Source organism: Lipotes vexillifer, unplaced genomic scaffold (assembly GCF_000442215.2).
Source record: "Lipotes vexillifer unplaced genomic scaffold, Lipotes_vexillifer_v1.1 scaffold1226, whole genome shotgun sequence".
Classification (NCBI taxonomy): Eukaryota; Metazoa; Chordata; class Mammalia; order Artiodactyla; family Lipotidae; genus Lipotes; species Lipotes vexillifer.
Genome location: NW_006784227.1, coordinates 369,403 through 389,079, shown reverse-complemented (window position 1 = coordinate 389,079; position 19,677 = coordinate 369,403). Strand labels below are relative to the sequence as shown.

The 19,677-nt window shown below is 40.5% G+C and overlaps 1 protein-coding gene across 2 annotated transcripts in view; it reads left to right on the top strand.

Annotated features, from left to right (window-relative positions):
- The first annotated feature begins 4,201 nt into the window (after positions 1-4,201).
- CDC50A (cell division cycle 50 P4-ATPase accessory subunit A) overlaps positions 4,202-19,677 on the top strand; it is a 42,744-nt gene continuing 27,268 nt past the window's right edge. Inside the window, exon 1 of one of the 2 annotated variants that reach the window (XM_007456598.1) lies at positions 4,202-4,548. In XM_007456598.1, coding sequence (XP_007456660.1) covers positions 4,312-4,548 — 237 coding nt within the window. In that variant the 5' untranslated portion in view covers positions 4,202-4,311. The remainder of the gene's footprint in view (positions 4,549-19,677) is intronic. The other variant, XM_007456597.1, reaches the window with a different exon arrangement.

Genomic DNA, 19,677 nt, shown 5'->3' with positions numbered 1-19,677 from the left:
GGGTAAAGCAGCTACTATGATGGCAGAGCACAGGAGATGGAAAGGAAGTGGAAGGATATCAAGGAATCTAGAAAAGTCATTTCATCTATTTGGACCTCATGTGAAAAGGTAAGTTTTAGATTAAAAATCTAAGGAAGTTTTCAGTTCTACAAGGGTTGCCAAACCTCCCAAATTCAGGCTTGGGCGTCCGATGTGCAGCCAAAACCAACCACTGAGACACTGGTGTGTGTGGATAGAGGAAGGTTTATTCCATTTAGCCAAAGTGAGACTAGAGAGCAAGACCTCTCAGCTCCAACTTAACAAAGAAGCTAAAGTGCGGAGTTTTATGCAGTTAGGGGGCAAGAGAGAGGAGGCTTCAGGGAACTGACGGGGAAATCTTTCTTCAGTCTCAGAAAACATCTGGTGCAGCCAGACTTCTGGGCGGCAGCAGCTGGGCATACCTTCCTTAAGGTCATCCATTTCTTCTGCAACACAAACTCATAAATTCTCCTTGTGAACCTGGAGTTATCTCCTCCTGCCTGACCAAGAAATAGTACTTCAGCATCTAAAAATTATATCCTGAGAACAAGTGCTGGGCAGGGAGCAGGCGGTCAACATGTGTGAGCAAAAAAGGCCTAATCAGAATTTAAATTGCTTGATTCCAGTTGCTAAAATGTTAGAGGTTACTAAAATCACAAGGGGCCCGGACACAAAGGTCTATATTTCAGTCAAAATGGACTTTTTATAAGAAAAGAAGAGACAAGGAGTTAAATCATCTTTCCTATGAACAAAGAGTACTAAAGAAAAAGGAAACAGGGCTTCCCTGGTGGCGCAGTGGTTGAGAGTCCGCCTGTCGATGCAGGGGACATGGGTTCGTGCCCCGGTCCAGGAAGATCCCACATGCTGCGGAGCGGCTGGGCCCCTGAGCCATGGCTGCTGAGCCTGCGCGTCCAGAGCCTGTGCTCTGCAACAGGCGAGGCCACAACAGTGAGAGGCCCGCATACCGCAAAATAAATAAATAAATAAATAAATAAATAAATAAAAGAAAAAGGAAACAGTATATCAGAAAAAGTATATCATGATCACTCAGATCACTAGAACAACAATAAAAACCTGAAAGCAAAATAATTGACCATTCTCACAGAATGCTGGAACGGCAAACCACTTAAGGAACCATCACATTTAGTGGGTATAATGATGTAGGCAGAAATGGGGAGAGAAAACTTGCCTTATGCTTTATATTTTTGCATTATGCCTGATGTTGTTTATATACATTTACCAGTCAACGGAACTTAGCAAAACGCTCCTCCATTAACTTTGATAGGTGAACGTTTTCCACTTGTGCCTGAGGTTGAAAGGAAATTTACATAGATCAAAACAACATATAGACATACTTATGTTACCAGTGCTGTGCTAAGAATTTGAGAGATGATGACATCACATAAGCAAGTGAGTTATCTGCCAGATAAATAGTAGATTGACTCACCTCCTGAGACTTGAAGTCATTTTGAAAATACACTTAATTACAAATTATGAGGCCCAAACACTCTTTTAGTTCCCCTTCCCTTAGCTCACCTTCCAAAAGGAGTAACTAGAGACAAAGCCTGAAAGAAAATAAATGTTGGGTACTTTTTTCAAATGATGTGACTTACTCTCTGCTCTGGATTTCAAAGATGCCAATTTAATGTGGGTTATATATAATTAAAAATTTTTTTTTACAAATATATACTTATTGCAGAAATTTTGGAAAATACAAGATTGCAAAGTAGAGAATAAACATTCTCCATCTGGTCACTGGAGGTTACCACTATTTACTTTTTAGTTGGGCTTTATACTACATACCTATGCTACTTTGGTATTATGATTTAGTTACTTTTTGTATCATGAGTATTTCCTTGGGTCATTAAATACTTGGTAGTTTTAAAGTGTCTGCACAGAATCTTATTTTATAATAATGTCACACTTTGAGGTTTTTTGAATTATCCAAAGTAAAATAAAGAACTGGCTATTGAAAACTGGCAGTTGTGTAGCAGTTGAATAATGCTGGTTAGCCGTTAAGGTGGCGTGTTGCAGTGCAGAGTGCTTGGCTGTTTCCTGTTTTCTCCTGATTGCTCGTGTGTAAAGATGCCTTGTCGAGCAGAAACAAATGGCTGTCCAGTTTATTAAAATGCCTGACAGCTGCACTTCCAGTCACCTGGGCCTTGAATATAAATAATGGAGCATACAGCGAGCACATCTAGCGATGATAAATACACCTTTTATTTTTCTGCCTCTCCCCCCCAAAAATGATAAATCTGATCATCTTCACATATGAACTTAAAATATGGAAAATGTTAAGGAAGCAAACAGATGGCTCGTAACTTTGTAAGTACTTATAATATATGGTGTATCTTCTTGCTCATGAATATTCTGTACTATAACCATTGTTTCTGTAGTTTAATTAAAATGTTTTTCTGGTGTTAGCTTTTTAAAAAAAAAGTAAAATAAAGAGCTACAGCTTATTACAAAAGACTTCTTAACGACCTGAAAAGACCTTTTTCCAAAGAAGACATACAGATGGCCAACTGGCACATGAAAAGATGTTCAACATTGTGAATCATCAGAGAAATGCAAATCAAAACCACAATGAGCTATCACCTCACACCTGTCAGAATGGCTATCATCAAAAAGACCACAAATAACAAATGTTGGCAAGGATGTGGAAAAAAGAGGAGCTTCCTGCACTGTTAGTGGAAACGTAAACTGGTGCATCTACTGTGGAAAACAGCATGGAGGTTTCCCCCAAAATTAAAAATAGATATACGATATGACCCAGCAATTCCACTCCTGGGTATATATCTCCCCAAAATGAAAACACTAATTTGAAAAGATACACGCACCCCTGATGTGCACAGCAGCGTTATTTACAATTATGTACCAAGCTGTAGACACAACCTAAGTATCCATCAACACATGAATGGATAAAGAAGAGGTGGTATATATAAAATGGAATACTACTCAGCCATAAAAAAGAATGGAATTTTACCATTTACAACAACATGGATGGACTTGGAGGGTATGTTGCTAATTAAAATAGGTCAGACAGAGAAAGACAATACTGCATAATATTGCTTATATGTTGAACTTAAACGATAAAACAAACTAGTGAATATAACAAAAAGAAACAGACTCACAGATAGTATAGAAAACAAACTAGTTTGTTACCAGTGGGGAGCGGGAAAGGGGGAGGGGCAAGGTAGGGATATGAGATTAAAAGGTACAAACTACTATGTATAAATAAGCTACAAGGTTACACTGTACAGCACAGGGAATATAGCCAATATTTTATAATAACTGTAAATGGAGCATAACCTTTAAAAATTGTGATTCACTATGTTGTACACCCGAAACTTATATACCGCAAATAAAGAAAAAAGACTTCTTAAATCAATGTGCAAAAGATAAACGTGGACTCAGAAAAGACGGTACAAAGTAACTTGGAGACTATTAATGGCGGAAAAACAAGCGAGAACAGCTCAATCTCAGCCAAGATAACAGGGTTAACCAAGTCAGATGATTTATTCTTGAGGACAAAAGGGTCACCCATGATGCATCTCACTTAATATTTACACTTGCACCTTGTGTGGAGGTTTATTTTTTGAATTAGAAAAAGTCGTGGTTTTACAACTCAAGCAAATACTGCCGATCCCACGAGCCTCAGGCTCTCATGCTGTGGCCTTTTCAATGCTCCGATCCCCTTCCGAAAGGGCTTCGAGGTGAAACAAAAACCTGTCTGGCACCGGAGCCACCCGCTCCTGGGCTAACGGGTGCGGCCCGAGTCGGCCGGGTCTGACCCGCCACCCGGAACGGCAGTCGCCACGATACCAAAGAAGCCGGCAGGTGCGTGCGAACAGAAGCTTCCGCGAGCGGAGCGAAGACGCGCCTGTGGCGCAATGGCCGAGGCCTCTTCGCCCCACCCAGCCGGGTCCTCGCAGGCGCGAACACAGCTTCACGCTCTGTGGACAGAGGCCCTCACTTTGTCGTCACAGGGCCAATGATCAGGGGGCGTCCGCCTTTTCCCTCCCCCTTCTACCCTCCTCCCTTTTCCCCTCCCCTCGCCCCTCAGGCTTCTCCCTCCTTCCTCTCTCCCTCCCTCTGGCGTGCCCAGCCGAGTCCCGCTTCCGGTCGGCGGCAGTCTGCGGAAGGGTGTCCCGCCTCTTCCGCCTTTACAGCCGAGGTGGCGGCGGCGGCGGTGAGGGCGGCGGCGGCGCGTGCGCGTCTTCTGTCAGGGTCAGCAGGCGGGTCAGCTGGGCGGTCCACCTGCGCGTCGCGGAGCCGCGCCCGGGGGGGTCGATGGCGATGAACTATAACGCGAAGGATGAAGTGGATGGTGGGCCCCCGTGTGCTCCCGGGGGCCCCGCTAAGAACCGGAGACCGGATAACACGGCCTTCAAACAGCAACGGCTGCCGGCATGGCAGCCTATTCTTACCGCCGGCACGGTGCTCCCCACCTTCTTCATCATCGGCCTCATCTTCATCCCCATTGGCATCGGCATCTTCGTCACCTCCAACAACATCCGCGAGATCGAGGTGAGCGGACGGGAGGCAGCGGCGGTGGGAGTTGGCGCAGCCGGGGAGCGAGGTCTCCCCCGCCGGCCCTACTCCTTCCTCGGGTCCCGGGGCTTGACAGGCGGGCCCCGCCCTCCCCCACCTTCTCTCTTCCTCAGTTTCCACTTTCTCTTCCTAAGGGTTTTCTGAATTTGCAGTTTTGCCCGCGTTTCCTCTCGCTGTTTACCGGGTTAGAGGGGGAATGAATGTTTAATGCAGAGTGTGGTTCGGGGGAAGAGAGCCCCTTTCCTGGGCGGTGTGTGTGGTTTTAACCTCCAACGGCGGTGGAAAAAAGAAGCAAAGAAAAAGCGAAGTGGAAAGAAGTTATGTGGAGATAAAACGCCAGGAGAGTTGACACGTCCAGAGTGTCATTACCTGTGTGGGGATTATCCGGGGACACGGAGATTAACACCTTGGCCATTGTTGGGGAAAAGACCCAGAGTCATAGAGGCATTGATGATTTTTATGTCAAGAAGGTGTCATGTTACCAGATCACATATTAGGACGTGTGACCGAGGTGTGTACAGTACCTTTTGAGTTAATAGATGCTTTTAGTTATAGGGCATGAGGTAAAAGGTAACCTGAAACTTCAATTCCGGTTTTGCCTTTAGGCTACATTGATTAATAATCATGCCCTACATTCGCCCTAGTTTTTTTTTTTTTTTTCCCAAACTTAAAAAAAAAAAAAAAAGAAGAAAGAGTCAACGACCGTAAAACAGAGAATAATTTGTGAATTGTCTACTGAACATTTTACTTTTATAAGACGTGTTAGAGAAACCTGTGGAAGCATCTTGACTTTTGTCAGAGAAACAATCATAGTATCTTCATCCATCTGCAGTGGTGAACATAGGTTGATACAGGATGTAAATACTTTGTGTAGATGTCCAATATTAAACATTTGCTCATCCACTTTTCTTGAATATCTGAGAAATATTTTTATCTGTTCGAAAGGGGAGGAGCTGGTACAAAAGTTCTCTTGATTGCTTCTGTTCTATCAGATTGTGTCATTTTTTCCCCCTCTAACTTTATTAAATACTTAAAAATTATGCATACTTTTTAATAGGGCTTTCAAAGCAATTTTATTTCAACTACAGAAATAGGCATACTTTCCAGTTTAATTCACAGTGTTACTTGTAAAAGCAAAATCGTTATATTTTTTAATTGTACAGTGCTCATTTCTGTGTTAATAATAGTAATAAGAATTGTACAATATCTATAGCCTAGTTTTTAAATCTTTTACTAAAAACTCATTTTCAGTTTAATAACTAAAGAAAGTAACACAGTATTTATTTTTCAGCATAAAGTTTTGTTTTATCATTTTTATCTCCTAGTAGTCCTTCAAATGTAGTACTTCTTGTTCTCCCAACTGTACGAGGACCACACATATCAGGATGTGAGCAAAGTGGTGTAATACAAGGATCATGGGCTCTAGGCAGGAGTCAGGCAGAGCTGGGTTTAAATTCCAGCTCAGCCGCTAACTAGCTCAGCTTATTGGAAAACATAATCTCTCTGAGCCTCTGTTTCCTCACCTGTAAAATCGGTAAATAATGCCTATCTTGTGAAATGTGAGAATTAGAAACAATATAGATAATATTCCTGGCACTAAGTTTGTACAATAGTTACTATTATTGTGATGACCCTGAATCAGAAGATGAGAAATGGAGTCAGAGGGGTTGGTATTTGCTAGTAAGCTAGAAGAGTATTGTAAAATTGAGACAGAAACAAAACCCAGATGTCTTGATTTTCAGTCTTAAGCTTTCACACTACACTAGGACCCTTACTGCAATGTTAGTAATTAAGTAGAAGAAAATTTATCATTAGAAATTTCATCATCTTATTTAAACTTCTTAGGATTTTTTTTTTTTTTTTTTTTTTTAAGATTTTTCTGATGTGGACCATTTTTAAAGTCTCCATTGAGTTTGTTACTATATTGCTTCTGTTTTCTGTTTTGGTTTTTTGGCCACGAGGCATGTGGGATCTTAACTCCCCCACCATGTATTGAACCCGCACCCCCTGCATAAGAAGGCAAAGTCTTAACCACTGGACTGCCAGGGAAGTCCTTGAAACTTCTTAGGATATTAAGATGAAAGTAGCAAAAGTTTGGAATTTTATATGATGAGTATTTACTAACTTATCAGAACTCACCTTCTATAGATATTTACTATGAAGATAAATGTTTACTTTCTTTAACACTTTCGGATTCTGAAATAAAATACAGTTCTTCACACCAAGTAGTTGGTGAAATGGAAATTTCTTTTTAGAAAAAAAATTTTTTTAAATTAATTTTTATTGGAGTATAGTTGCTTTACAATGTTGTATTCGTTTCTGCTGTACAGCAAAGTGAATCAGCTATATGTATACATATATCCCCTCTGTTTTGGATTTCCTTCCCATTTAGGTCACCACAGAGCTAGTTCTCATGTATATAATTCTGATTTCAAGTTGCCTGAAGAGTCTTCTGCAGCTTGATCTAGTTAGAAGGGCACTAAAGTTAAGAGTCAAGGCATCAGAGTTGAAGTCCCAACTTTTACTCCCTAATTTGTGATCTTAGGCATATTTTTGAGTCTCGATTTTCATTTTACTTGAAGAGCCAAAAGATTCAGACTAGGTGGTCTCTAAGAGGCTGTTCAACTCTAATATTCTGTGACTTCCAACTTTAATGTGATTTAAAGAAAAATGCTGCATATTCAAATTGTATCACCTTTGGAACCAGAGGAAATGAAAATTAGGAATGATTAGGAATTCTGTACCAATGCTCACATACAGTTATGCAAATAGAATAAATTTTTAAAAATTTGTTGATTATGTGGAGAATTCGTTCAGAATTGGGTCTGGAGTTATTAGGGAGCTTTCCCAAAACACACATGCGTGTTTCCGACTGCTGTCCACCCTTTGTCAGCCACTAGTTTAGTAATAAAATACGTTGAGGGTTATTAAAAGTAAATGTGTAACGAGAAGTTCTTGGCAACATTCACTTCCATACTATAAGTTGCTCACAGCTCTTTAGCCTATTGCCTCATTATTGAAAATTTTAAGAACTTGTATTGCTGTATTATCAATACATCAAATTACTAGGCCAAAGGAGACTTGTCCAATCAGAATGCTTTTTTTAAAAAATTTATTTATTTATTTGTTTTTATTTTTGGCTGTGTTAGGTCTTTGTTCTGTGCGCGGGCTTTCTCTAGTTGCAGCGAGTGGTGCGAGGGCTTCTCATTGTTGTGGCTTCTCTTGTTGCAGAGCACAGGCTCTAGAGCACAGGCTCAGTAGTTGTGGTGCACGGGCTTAGTTGCTCCGCGGCATGTGTGATCTTCCCGGGCCAGGGATCAAACCCATGCCCCCTGCATTGGCAGGCAGATTCCCACCCACTGCACCACGAGGGAAGCCCCCGGAATGCTTTTGTAATATAGCTTAAAGTGCTAAGATCAGAAATCCAGACTTTTTAGGTATAAAAATCAGAGGGTCTTCATCCTTTTCCCAGAAATTTTATACTAAAAAATTACTACTCTTGTAAAGTATGTTGGACTCTCCTAAAAAGGGAGTAAAAAAAGGTATTTAAAAATTTTAATGCTTATATTTGGAAGGATATCTCCTCCCCCCATTAGGTGTATATATCTTGTTTAGTTGGTTTTTAGATTTTCCATAATCTAATAAAGTTATTAGAAAACTAAAGTTAATTTTATCATTCATAAGAAAATATTTTAAACATTTAATATCTCGTTAAGACTAAGACTTAATATCTTCATTTATTATTAGCAGCAAGGAATGAATATTTTCTGTAATTTGGCAGTTGTAGGAGTCAGGCACATCTTTCTACCATAAAGGTAGTGTTTTTCTAGTTGAGGGCCCTTGTTCGTGAGGCAAAGATATTAATTGAATGGGGCTAACTTGAAACAGGTAGAAGATATTCTTAATTTTTGCAATTTCACACATTTATCAGTGTGAAGGTATATAGTTGTAAATTTTTTTAAAATTAATTAACTTATTTTTGGCTGCGTTGGGTCTTTGTTGCTGTGTGCGGGCTTTCTCTAGTTGCAGCGAGCGGGAGCTATTCTGTTGCAGCGCGCGGGCTTCTCCTTGCGGGGGCTTCTCTTGTTGCGGAGCACGGGCTCGAGGCACGTGGGCTCTGAAGTTGTGGCACGTGGGCTCAGTAGTTGTGGCTCGTGGGCTCTAGAGCGCAGGCTCAGTAGTTGTGGCGCACGGGCTTAGTTGCTCTGCAGCATGTGGGATCTTCCCGGACCAGGCCTCGAACCTGTGTCCCCTGCATTGACAGGTGGATTCTTAACCCCTGCGCCACCTATATAGGAAGTCCTGTATAGCTGTAAATTAATGGTTAGGATCAGATGAGGATGTTATTCTGAGTGATATTCAGTATAAACTTAAAACTAAACATTTACTTCAAATTAATATTGCCAAAGTGTTCAACATACATTTTCGTCAAATTTTAGTGGATTAGGCACTAAAAATTAGGCAAGTGTAAAGATTTTAATAGTCAAATGAATTGCAGCTGCTTAGAAGTTGACTCTTGGAAATTAAGAGGTTTGTGGTGTTAGTGTTATTATTTGTTTCTCACGTAACTTTAGTACTTAGGGCAAGGCACGACAAAGTAAGTATGGCTAGCCAGACCATTTTTTGTGAAGCCCAGGAACTGAGAATGGTTTTACAGATGAACATTTGCTATTGAGTTTGATGATAGGGAACACTAACTTTGAACTCTGATAATACGAAATGTTACCCCCCCAAACGAATTTTATTCTTACTAGTAGACCTGTGTTACCAGAAAATTGTACACAATTGTTATTATATGTTGAATTTCATCAATAAAAGTTTGTGCAAATTTGTTTTCTGTCTGTTTTATAAGAACCTACAAATATCCTGTTTGTTTGCAAAGCCTAAAATATTTACTTTCTGGCTCCTTACAGAAAAGACTTTCCTACCCTTGACTTAGAGTTTTAAAGAGACATACTGGCAAATTTAGCAGTTGTTACAAAAATAGCAGTGCTTAACTTATACATTCTGATCCTCAATAATCTTTTCAAGGTAAGTGTAGAGATTACTGATAATTGCTTGTGTTCTACCTTCTTTGTACAAATAGATGTAGAATACCTTAGCTGAATTTACCATTAACCTTGGTGCAGGTAATATCATTCTTCATTTCTTTGTCACAGTCAGAAAGTTGAAGGAACTAAAGAAAATTGTTTTTGACATTTTTAATTACCTTCTGTCTTCATTAGAGCCTCTAGAAAGGACAAATAATTCTTTTTTTATTTTTATCTTTTAATTTTTATCTTTTAACGATAAATTCTTTAGTGTGGAATCAGTTCAAAGGGGTACTTAAAATGCCGTTTTTAACTTAATCTAATTAATACTTAAAATGGTTTACCTTATTACTCAGCATTTTGTTGAGTGACTTGTTTAGATATTATATTGATTTCCTTTAAGACAGATTTACATTCAAAAATGGAAGTTCTCCAGTTCTTATGCAGGGTAAAAATGGCATGTCCTTCAGATTCCTCCTTTCCCACCGCATTGAATTCAGTCAGTTTCTTAAGAATGGGTTGTATTTTTAGAATTACTAAGAAGAATTGCCAGTTCGATTTAGGAGAGCGATTACAATGGTAGCAGAACAAAGTTGAGAAATATGATAACTCTTAAACTAATCCAGTCATCTCCATCTGTTGTTCTGTTTTGCCTCTGGCTCTTTGTGTTTTGAATTTAAGCTATTGGCAGGTCTCCAGTTTATCATTGTATTCTGTACTGTGCCTTGTATGCTTTTGACATTTAACAGGCATTAATTTTTAAAAATAAGGGAACTGTAGTTCCTCTCCCACTTGGTAGCCTCTTTCTTTCTAGGATAAGTTATGAACTATTATCTTTAGTATAAGCTTTTTTTCCCTACCTTTATTAAGGTTACAATTGACAAAAATTGTATTTATTTACAGTGTTCATTGTGATGCCTTGATATATGTGTATACTGTGAAATAATCACCATAATAAAGCTAATTAAAATGGCCATCACTTCCCATAGTTACTCTCTTATTAAAAAGACAAGCGATAACAAGTGTTGGTGAGGGTGTAGAGAACGGGGAACTCTTGTGCGATGTAAATTCGTATAGCCATTATGGACGAGAGTATGGAGGTTGCTCAAAAAATTAAAATATAGAACTGCCATAAGATCTAGCACTTCCACTAGGTATATGTTTAAAGGAAATCAAATCGGTATCTTGAAGAGATATCTGCACTCCCACGTTCACAAACTTTGTTTTTATACCCAAATGGATTTTATTACAATCTGGACATTAGGCCAGGCTGCCCTTGAATTTTAGCTCATGAAGGATATAGTGGTCTTTTGATGGTAAAAACTCACAGACTGTGTTAAAGTTATCAAGAGTTTTAATCAACATTGAGCATTTTCTGTATGTAAAGTGCCGCTCTGGGCATAGTGGGCGACAGAAAAAAGTTTGTGGACAGGGCCTCTTTTTTTTTCCCTTCCCCCTCAAACAGAGAACCCTTCTTAAGGTACCTGAACCTGGAATCTTTTGGGGGGAGATGAAACATACATATTAAAGGAAAACCAAGCATTGTTAGATGAGTGGCACAGACAGAAAGAATATGCCTTACTGGTCCAAAAGAAGACAATATTACGTCTGTCTCTAATAACCATGGAAAACTTTGTGGTGGAAGTGGGCTGGGCTTTGAGCTGGAACTTGAAGGATAAATAGCACTTCTAAAGAGGAGGTTGGATGCATTCCAAGAAAGATTTATATGAACAAAATTGTAGTGGCAGAAAATCAAAAGGTGTCTAGAGAAAGTAGGAGTAAGGGTAAATAAGCTGGTGCCATGTTGTGGATAGACTGGGTATTTGATAATGATGAAACCGTCTAACTTAGATTGGGACTTGAACCCACGCGCCGGAACTCGAGCCCAGCCAAAACCCAGACTGAGACTTGAACCCCCCATGGTCTTTTAACTGAGATCACACACCCGGTCTCAGGACTTGGGAGCGGGCTTGGGAGAAGCACAGTCCACAGACAGAGTGTGGGCCATTTCAGAAGGCGAGAGCGGCACCAGGGTATGGGGGTGTCAGTTTTTTTAGGGGTGGGTAATTTATTTCATAGGCTAATGAGTCAGAGGAATATTTCAGCTATTTGGGGGAGGGAGTGGGAATTTCTAGGCATTGGGCCACTGCCCACTTTTTGACCTTTATGGTCAGCCTTGGAACTGTCCTGGCGCCTGTGGGTGTGTCATTTAGCTTGCTGATGTGTTAACAGTGAGTGTATACTGAGGCTCAAGGTCTAGTGGAAGTTGACTTGTCCGCCATCTTGGATCTATTTGGTTCTAAATAAGTTTATGTTGTGTCCTTGGGCTATGTCATTCTTTTAAAGGTTGTGCCCTACCCCCTTCCCTCCTGTTTCAATGAGATGATGGTGTCCACTGTAGAACGGTTGCAGTGAAGAGCAGTTAGATTTAGGATGTATTATGAAAGTAGAGCTAATAGAATTTTCTCACGTAGTGGATGTATCGGGTGTGAGAGAAATTGTAGAATCAAAGATAACTCTGAGATATTTTGGCCTGCATTGGAAGGATGGAATTGTAATTTTGTAACCAAGCAAGGGCTTGTGTGCCTGGTTGCAGAAAGACAAACTCTGACAGCAAGCATTTGCAGCAAAGTGTAGGGGTGTATTTGCAGGGTGCCATGCAAGGGCATGGGAGACAAGCCTCAGATCCACTCCAACTCAGTCTTTGAGTTAGGGATGTTTTAAAGGGGCAGAATGATTTTGGGAATCAGGATATCTTTGGTCTACAGTTCTCTGGCTAGGTGGTCCACAGCTCGGGGGTCTGTAGGCTCACCTTGCCCTGGAGAAACAGCCTGAGTTTGTGTGTTAATGGTGGTATCTACAACAAAAATTTTAGTACATTAAGGATGTTAGCGACAACAGCAATCTTAGTCATCTGACTCTGGATGATTAGTGTTCAGTTAGCACAGAATTGAGGTCAGAGGGGACAAAAAAGGGAATAAAGCTTTGGAGAGAGAGATTAATCATAAACTCAGTAAGGGAACACGGTTTTAGGGAAACTTGGCTTCAATTTATCAAGATGGGGAAGACTGTAGAAAAAGTTTTTGTGTGATAGTAGGGGGTTGGGGTGTGAGAAGCTGAATAAAGAGTTCTGTTTTTAACTTGTTACGATGAGATGCCTTTTAAACATACAAGTCGGAAATAATGAGTAGACAATTGAATGTATGAGGCTAGAGTTTAGGGGGAAGGTTGAGACTGGGTTTAAACATTGAGGATTCATCAGCGTAGATGATATACAAAGACATAAGATGGAGTGAAGTCAAAAGAGTGATTATAGGTCAAAAAAAGTGAGAACATCCAAAGAAAGCCCTGAGTCACTCCAGTGCTTATAGAAGTTGGGGAGATGAGAAGGAACCAGCACGGAGACTGGAAAGGAGCAGCCAGTGAGGACTGAGGGCTGGCCTTTGGGTTTACAACATGAAAGGAGCAGTCTTGCAGTGAATGGTGTCACTGTCCACAAGGGTTTTCAAGCCAGAAACTCTGGAAGTCTACCTAAGCTTATCATCCCATCTCTAGGCGTTAAGTTCTATAAGTTTTACTTTTATTTATTTTTAAAATCTCTTTTCCCATTACCACTGCCTTTTTCTTAGTTTATATTCTTAACATTTCTCATCTGGATTATTGCAGTAGCATTCTTTTTTCTTTTTTCGTTCTGGTCTGGCATTTTCTTCAGTCTTCCTGCATGTTACTGCCAGAGTGATCTTTTAAACAGCCTACTCTGAATATTTCATTCTCTTGCTTTCTTGTATGTCTCCCTGTAGCATTCAGGATAATGTTCAAAACCCTTAATGTGCAATGTAACTTTCTTCACGATAGGCTACTTTCTGTTTCTCTGGCCTCATCTCCTACCACTCCCCTGCCCTTTGCTCTAACCATAGCAAACTGCGGTAGTTTATAGGATGTGGCATGCTGCTAGATCTACCTGAAATGTCCTTCCTTTTCTTGTTCTACTGTGGTTTTCAAATTACGTTCCTGTCAACACTATGGAAAGTCTTCCCTGATTTCTCCCCTTTCCATTTTCAAGGAAAATGATATATATAATACTGCAAGATCAAACATGTATAACTATGATATCCATCCATATCTGAAGGCAAACAAATTTGCTTATTGAACAGTAATTCAGAATAGTAAAAATTTAGCAAACAAGTTTTTTGGCAAATGCTGCAAGCAGAAGAGGGATGATGATGATTTTAAAAATGGCAGATTTTTTTTTTTGCAGTACGCGGGACTCTCACTGTTGTGGCCTCTCCCGTCGCGGAGCACAGGCTCCGGACGCGCAGGCTCAGCGGCCATGGCTCACGGGCCCAGCCGCTCCGCGGCATGTGGGATCTTCCCAGACCGGGGCACGAACCCGCGTCCCCTGCATCGGCAGGCGGACTCTCAACCACTGCGCCACCAGGGAAGCCCTGATTTTTTTGATGCTTATTTTAGAAGGAACTACTGTTGTATACTTATTAGTTCTGAAAACCTGGAAACCATAGACCAACCTCCAATTACATGGATTTGTAGTTTAATTTCTAAATTAATTAAAATGTAAGAATGATTAAGTGACGTTTAATAACATTGTGCATCACTGTGCTGAGTAAGTTGGCTATTCTAAGCTCTCAGGTCTCACATTATATTGTATATATAATTATATACAATTATATTTGTATATATAATTGTATATAATTATATATACAATATAATGTGAGACCTTGTATATATAATTATATACAATTATATTTAACTTTGAAAAAGTTTTTAGAACTTATTTTTTTTTCCTTGATTTTTAAAACGATAGAATGTACTTTTTCTTCTCCCTTTTAAAAAACTGGCATGAAGTCTCAAAGCTTGATTTGTACTGGAAGAAGTGAGAGTCAAATTCAAGGATACTAAGCATATTGCTAAGGAAGAATTGACAGAACTTGGGTGCTAATTCCCAAGAGGATGCCAAGATTTTGAGCTTGGGTGCTTGGGCCAATGGTGGTACCATTTATAGGCATCAACAGGCTACAGTTGGGTGTGAGATTATGGGGTTCAGTGAATCATCACTGTTAAATTTTTTTTTTAAGTAAAGTTTTTAGTGAAGCGTAATGTCCCCCCCTCGCCCCCTGCCCCAAATTAACAAATCACGTATGTCTGACTTAGTTTTGGAAAGATCACTGTGGATTTGAAATAAAGAGAGATGGTAAGAGTTTCAAGTGGGAAGGAAGAAATTCAACCACATGAATACATCTAGGGATATAAAAATGGGACTGGGGGGTGAAAATAAGACCAGTGATGATTTAGAGAGGAGAGTATAATGTATGAAATACGATACGAGGTAGCATGAGGTTATCGTCAGAAAGTACACTGGAGACAAAGATAAAAGCCACTAATGTTTGAACATCAGTTACATGACTATACAAAAACAATGTTTTATATAGAAAAGACCACGTATTTCCTTAAAATAAAAGCCCTGCTTTACTCATATTAACTGCTTATCTGTTCCTTTGATCTACCCTGTTACATAGATTGGAGCATAATTAGCAAAGCCCTTTTCATCAGTTCTGTCCTAGGCAGTTTTTATAACTTGATACTTTTGTAAGAGTTTTAAGGGGTAAACTAAAACTTCACGTTGGAATTTACTTTTTCGTTTGTAGAAATGCATTAAATGCCAGGTATAAAAACTTTGTGTATGAAAATTTATATTTATATTATAAAATTCTATTTCAGATTCTAAAAGTTAAGATGGTCCTATCATAACAAAGTTGTTTTTGATCTGTATTTTAGGTGAAAGCTCTGAAGATTTTGTAGTACTGTTTAAAACATCAGCATATTCATGAATGGTGCCAATTTTATTTTTAAAATATAATGTCTTTTAAATTGACTTCCATATTTCTAAATTATTGTATGGTGCATGTTATTCAGGATTAATGGGAGGCAGCAGTGCAGCCTAATGGAAAGAACAGCAACTTTGGTGCTAGACAGATACGATTATATCACTGTCATGGATTGAATTGTGTCCCAGCAAAAGATGTGCTGAAATCGTAACTCTTAGTACCTGTGAATGTGACTTTATTTGGAAATAGAGTCATTGCAAATGTAATCAAGATGAGTTTATTCGGGTGGGCTCCTATCCAGTATGACTGGTGTCCCTATAAGAAGAGACAGGCACAGAGGGAAGAAGATGTGAAGACAGGGACATGGGGAGAACTGTGTAACAGCAGAGACAGAGGTGGTATGATGCAGCTGCAAACCAAGGAATGCTGACCGCTGCCAGAAGCTAGCAGGAGGCAAGGACGGTTTCTCCCCAGAGTCTCAGAGGGAGAATAGCCCTGCTGACACCTTGAATTCAGACTTCTAGCCTCCAGAAGTGTGAGAGAAGAAATTTCTCTTGTTCTAAGACCCCCAGTTTGTGGTATTTTGTTTCACCAGCCCTAGGAAACTAATAATAGTCACATACTAGCTGATTGGCTTTGGGCAGTCATTTAACCTCTGAATCTCAATCTCTCTGTAAAAGATTAAAATAGTTCTGGTATGGAATAGACATTTGGGAAATAATAGCTAGTTTTTCTATTGCTATTCTTTCTTCAAAGATAGTTTACATTTGTATATCACCTAATTCATTCATTTATCATTTCCACCTGTGAGCATGAGACTTACTGATTGAATTAGAAGTAAACATCTTTTCTGTGGCTCCCACTCAGATTCTTTAACCTACAGAAACATGCAGCAGATTTCATGTGACCCATAGAATTTTATTAGCATATAAAGGATTGAGCATGTTCTATAGCTATCAGTTTAGAACTAAGCTTTTGATTTTTTACAGCTAATCTTCAAAAATAAAAGAGTGACTGAATTTTAAAAAATTCAACTTTCAACAGGCTGTAAGTAATTTAAGTATGTGTCGACTGAAGAAAAACCCATAACCTAAAAGTTGGGAGTTAAGTTTTGTTTGGGGATCTTACTGAGGACTACAGTCCAGGACACAGCCTCTCAGCTCTGAGAAGCTGCTCCGAAGAGGTAAGGGAAGAGTCAGGATGTGCAGGAGTCTTTCCTGGACTAATCACAAAGAACAGGCATCCAAAGTTAATGATTTTAGTGCTTTTCTGTGTATGGGAAGATGCAAGAGTCTGGGCTCACTGAAATTATACCTTACATGTGCATCTTAACTATCTCGGGCCAGTATCTAAAACACAGAATGCTTCCTGTTTTTTTTCCATCCTGAATCTTCCCTCAGGGTGCACCGTTGGTGGGAAGCTGTGATGGCTAATGGCTTGACCCTTGTAGAGCTGGGTTGGGGGCCACATTCCCTGTCCACATGTGTATGTTTATTTCTTTCCTCCACCCCCTTTATCTGATGAGCTTTTTTTTAAAAAAAAAAAAAAAATTTATTTATTTATTTATTTTTGGCTGTGTTGCATCTTCATTTCTGTGCGAGGGCTTTCTCCAGTTGTGGCAAGCGGGGGCCACTCTTCATCGCGGTGCGCGGGCCTCTCACTGTCGCGGCCTCTCTTGTTGCGGAGCATGGGCTCCAGACACGCAGGCTCAGTAGCTGTGGCTCACGGGCCCAGTTGCTCCGCGGCATGTGGGATCTTCCCGGACCAGGGCATGAACCCGCACCCCTGCATCGGCAGGTGGACTCTCAACCACTGCGCCACCAGGGAAGCCCTGATGAGCATTTTTGAAGGGAATTTTTCTTCTTGATGTATTACCAATTTAATAAAAAAGAAGCATTTTAAATACTTTTTAAAATGTTTGGTACTCCACAACATCCTGCTGTCTTTTTGTGCCTCTTTTACTTTTCCTCTCACTCTCTCAGTCAATCAATGCCCACCTTCTTTCCTACTCAGGCCTGGGTTGTACAACTTACCTTGTCTACAGTCATAGTAATCTCTGTGGAAAATTCAGTGCTGTCCCTCATGTTTGAGCTTTGAGTAGGAAGCAGTGTAACCTGCATTACTTCCTCTGAGGCAAGAATGTGAACCATGGCTCAGCCTTTACAGCCTTTTCTTTTTGCCGAAGATCTCTGAGTAACAAAGCAGGGAAGGTGGCTGCTGTTGTGCCACACTAGGGACATCAGCGTGACTTATAAAACTAAAGAATCTCTTCTAGGCCCCTCGGGCAAGGTTACCTTGACCTTCCTATCCCCTCGCTCCTCTGCCTTGCCTGATGGTAACTGAACGAGCTTCCTGGTGGCTGCTGAGGTTACTGCACCTCGTGTGTGCAGCAGTGTTGGTGGAGGGTGCTATCTCCTGAAGCTTCTGATACCGTCATTTCTAAGAATTCTACAACAGTACTGTGATGGCCTTTTCCACAGCTCTATCCCCATTTTGTCACCTGGACTGCAAAGCCACACTGCTCTAGCTTATAGTGGCTCGTCACAAAAGCTACCCCTTTAGCTTCGACTCTGCAATCCAATTCCACTTTCCTGGTTTCTGAGACCTAGATTTTCCTTATTACTGGTTGCCAACTGTTTTATAAATGGACACTGTAGAAAAATTAGGTACCTTAACTGGAGAACCCCTGATTGATTATCAGATCTTTAACTCAGAACTTTGTCCTAAATTCTTGTACCTTGGGTTTGTTCCTGTGCTAAGCCCTCAGTTAGAGATTGTCCCTCTTGGTACTGTCTCCCTGTAGATGACATCCACTTGTCAGCCCTCGTGGAGAAAGTTGCTAAATACTGGATTAGGTATGTGTTTCCATAGTACCTGTACTTCTTTTACCAAAACACCCATTCCATCTTAGTGACCGTGTTCTGTATTAGACAGTGAGCTCCATGTGATTAGGTATTGGGATGAGTCCCTCTTGCCTGGAACACACAGACATTCAAGTAAATATTAAGTTAATAAGTGATTCTTTCCTGACAGGGTGTTCAGGAAGAAATCAAAGTCTCGTTATCTGAGACTTTTTAAAAAATCAGTTGTTATATCAATACAAGTGTTTGATTATGTTAGCCTCCTCTGTCTCCATTTCCTTATTTCCTTTTTTTAATTTTAATTTTTTTGGCTGTGTTGGGTCTTCGTTGCTGCACGCAAACTTTCTCTAGTTGCGGTGAGCAGGGGCTGCTTTCTCTCCATTGCGGTGCGCGGGCTTCTCATTGCGGTGGCTTCTCTTGTTGCGGAGCACGGGCTCTAGGCGCACGGGCTTCAGTAGTTGTGGCTCGTGGGTTCAGTTCCTCCACGGCATGTGGAATCTTCCCGGATCAGGGATCGAGCCTGTGTCCCCTGTATTGGCAGGCGGATTTTAACGACCGCGCCACCAGGGTAGTCCCATTTCCTTATTTCCTGAATGAAGGACGTTTTTAACACTCGGGATTATTTAACTTTCAGAGGCTTTGTTGTCAGCAATATTAACCAACTCTGAGTAGCTTACAGGGGAAAGGGATTTATTGGAGGAGATTGGGTAGCTCTCACACAAAATAGATGGGAGGTCTAGAGGATCAGGTTTGGAGACAGGAGGGAAGGAAGGGAAGTTTGGAAGCAGAAACAGTGGCTCAGATGCCACAGCTGCTGTTGAGTTCCCTGTTCAACTTCTGCTGCCGCTGCTGAGCTCATCACACCCACTCCTCTCTGATTTATATGGAGATTCAGTTCTCTAGCCTCAATCAGGATTGATCATATGTATGCTTTCGTCCTGGCTCCTGGGGTTAGGGAGAGGAAGGACTCTTATTCCCTTGGCTTCTGAAGTGGAAGTTGGAGCTGGGCCTGCCTTCGAAACTCCCCACCAGGAGAATTCCCCAGGGCTTGGAAGTGTGTTTGGGTGCTGGGCACCCAAATTAACAACAACAATAAGTCACAGTTATCCCCCAGATTTTTTTCATTCTTATAATCTGCACGCTCTGAGTTTGTATAATCAGAAAGGATGGTATGTTCATTGTGCAAGAGGACATAGGATGGTGGAGAGAACAGAGATTTTGGAGAAAGGCAGAGCTGGGTTCAAATTCTTGCTGGGTGATCTTGGGAAAATTACTAAACCTCCCTAAATGTCAGTTTCCTAGGTTAAAATGAGGAAAATAAAAATTAACTTTTCAGGACTACTTTTTAATGAGATGGTGTGTGTTAAGTGC